The 2,358-nt window shown below is 43.9% G+C and overlaps 1 protein-coding gene across 1 annotated transcript; it reads left to right on the top strand.

Moving 5' to 3' along the window:
- The first annotated feature begins 412 nt into the window (after nucleotides 1-412).
- Nucleotides 413-919, top strand: LOC138897728 (uncharacterized). Its single transcript, XM_070183736.1, has one exon. It carries the CDS (start codon nucleotides 413-415, stop codon nucleotides 917-919), a length of 507 nt encoding a protein of 168 aa, XP_070039837.1.
- The last annotated feature ends 1,439 nt before the right edge of the window (nucleotides 920-2,358 follow it).

Raw genomic sequence — 2,358 nt, 5'->3', positions numbered from 1 at the left:
GGGTATTTAAGCCATCGGGGTTAGACTTCAGGTTAGCAGTCCACTGCTCTGAGGGGTTCTTTCGAGTGCGTGGATCTTGGCCACGTGAAGAGGTTTTGTCCAAGACTTCAGGGCAAGGCCGAGCAGCAGGACCCTCGGCCCATGATTACCGCACCAACTGCCACACCGCCCGACTGAGGGTCATCCTAGAGGTGGAGGCTAGTCAGGTAGTGCTCCTGCTAAATTATATGCTATCCCTGCCAGGCCAGAGGCAATCACCTCTGATGCTCAAAGGTTGCATTTCTGTTTGCCGTACGGATGGCTCGATATTATTTGATCGAGGGTCTACTTATTCTATGTTTCTTCTTTATTTGATCCTTATCTGGATGTACCTCGCGAGTCCTTGGGCGTTCCTATGTATGTGTCCACGCCAATGGGTGATTCTGTTGTTGTGGATCGGGTCTATCGATCTTGTGTGGTGACTTTCTGTGGTTATGAGACCAGAGCAGATCTTCTATTGCTCGATATGGTGGAATTTAAGGATATATTGGGCATGGACTGGTTGTCCCTGTACCATGCCATTCTTGATTACCATGCCAATACGGTTACCTTAGTGATGCTTGAGTTGCCCGGATTAGAGTGGAGAGGTTTGTCTGTTGGTACTTCCAGACGGGTTATTTCATTCTTGAAGGCTCGACATATGGTCGAGAAGGGTTGTTTGGCCTACTTGGCCTTTGTTCGGGATACTACTGTAGAGACTCTCGCGATAGATTCAGTGCCTATGGTACGAGAGTTTTCCGATGTATTTCGTGCTGACCTACCTAGTATGCTGCCATATCAGGATATCGATTTTGGCATTGATTTGGTGCCAGGCACCCAACCTATTTCTACTTTGCCTTATCGTATGGCTCCCATAGAGCTTAGAGAGTTAAAGGGGTAGCTTCAGGAGTTGCTTGAGAAGGGGTTCATTAGACCCAGTGTGTCGCCTTGGGGCGCACCGATGTTGTTTATGAAGAAGAAGGATGGGAGTATGCGTATGTGCATTGATTACCGTCAGTTGAACAAAGTCACCATCAAGAATAAATACCCGTTTCCACGCATTAATGATTTGTTTGACCAGTTGCAGGGTGTCAGGGTGTTCTCTAAGATCAACTTGAGATATGGGTATCATCAGCTGAAGATTCGTGCTTCAGATATTCTGAAGACGGCTTTCCAGACTAGATATGGCCACTATGAGTTTTTAGTGATGTACTTCAGTCTGACTAACGCCCCGGCGGCGTTTATGGATTTTATGAACCGGGTGTTCAGGCCGTATATTGACTCATTTATCATTGTATTCATTGATGACATATTGATCTACTCGCGTAGTATGGAGGAGCACGAGTAGCATTTGAGGTTAGTGATTCAGACCTTGCTTGAACAAAAGATTTATGCTAAGTTCTCCAAGTGTGAGTTCTGGTTGGATTCCGTGTCTTTCTTGGGGCATGTTTGTCATGCCCCGACCTCGGGGAGCATGACCGACGCTCAACCTAGATAACCCATCCGAGCAAGCCTATTAGATTTTCTTCTACCTAAACACATCCATGAATAAAGAGGAGATGTACTCCATTAATCAAACACTGAAAAGATTTCATTAACAACTCACATTTCATTTCCATTAGCAGCTTCATTTATAATTTCTAAATTATTACAAGTTTATAGATATAATGAAAAATATGTTTGCCAAATACCAACATTTCTAGTTCAATTCCCCACATCAAACACCACCCACAACCTGTCTATGAAGCCTCTAAGTACAACAGAATAGTAATATGGCAACAAGGCCCCGGCTACACCTTAAATTACACAGTACAACATCAAATGACATCAGGCCCGGAATAGAGTAGGGCTTACCAAAACCTGCTGAATAAAGAGTAACTACTAACGAGGACCAAAGTTGCCCGCTGATAAACCACCTACATCCATTGAAGATGCAGTGCCCCCAGCAAAAGGGACGTTAGTACATATGGAATAGTACTAGTATCTAAAGCTAAATGTCCTCTTTCAAAATAGAATGCCAATATAAGAAAGGGAAAACCAGAGAAGCAGCAAGTCACAATCAACAATATCCAAATTCCCAGCTAAAACATAACAATTTTTAAAATACAAAAATAATATATATTTTTGGTTGGGAGATCATTAGTACCGATATACCACTGTGTTTTTAGCACAGAGTCCGATAACGCCTAATCGGCTAGGACATCTCCCCACAAACAATGTGGTTTGACATGTAGTGCGAAAAAAGTATTATCAAGAGTAGTACCACCATGTGCGCAATATGTCGTCCGATCTCCACCCAATTAGCTAGGCCGCTTCCCCACATATGCCGTGTGGGTTGAC

This window comes from Nicotiana tomentosiformis, chromosome 8, assembly GCF_000390325.3.
Source record: "Nicotiana tomentosiformis chromosome 8, ASM39032v3, whole genome shotgun sequence".
Lineage (NCBI taxonomy): Eukaryota > Viridiplantae > Streptophyta > Magnoliopsida > Solanales > Solanaceae > Nicotiana > Nicotiana tomentosiformis.
Note: the sequence above shows the minus strand (reverse complement) of the source record. Positions and strands in the feature narration are given on the sequence as shown.

Bases quoted from the DNA above. Each gene is read 5' to 3' on its own strand.
- LOC138897728 (XM_070183736.1), top strand. From the start codon at position 413: ATGGGTGATTCTGTTGTTGTGGATCGGGTCTATCGATCTTGTGTGGTG.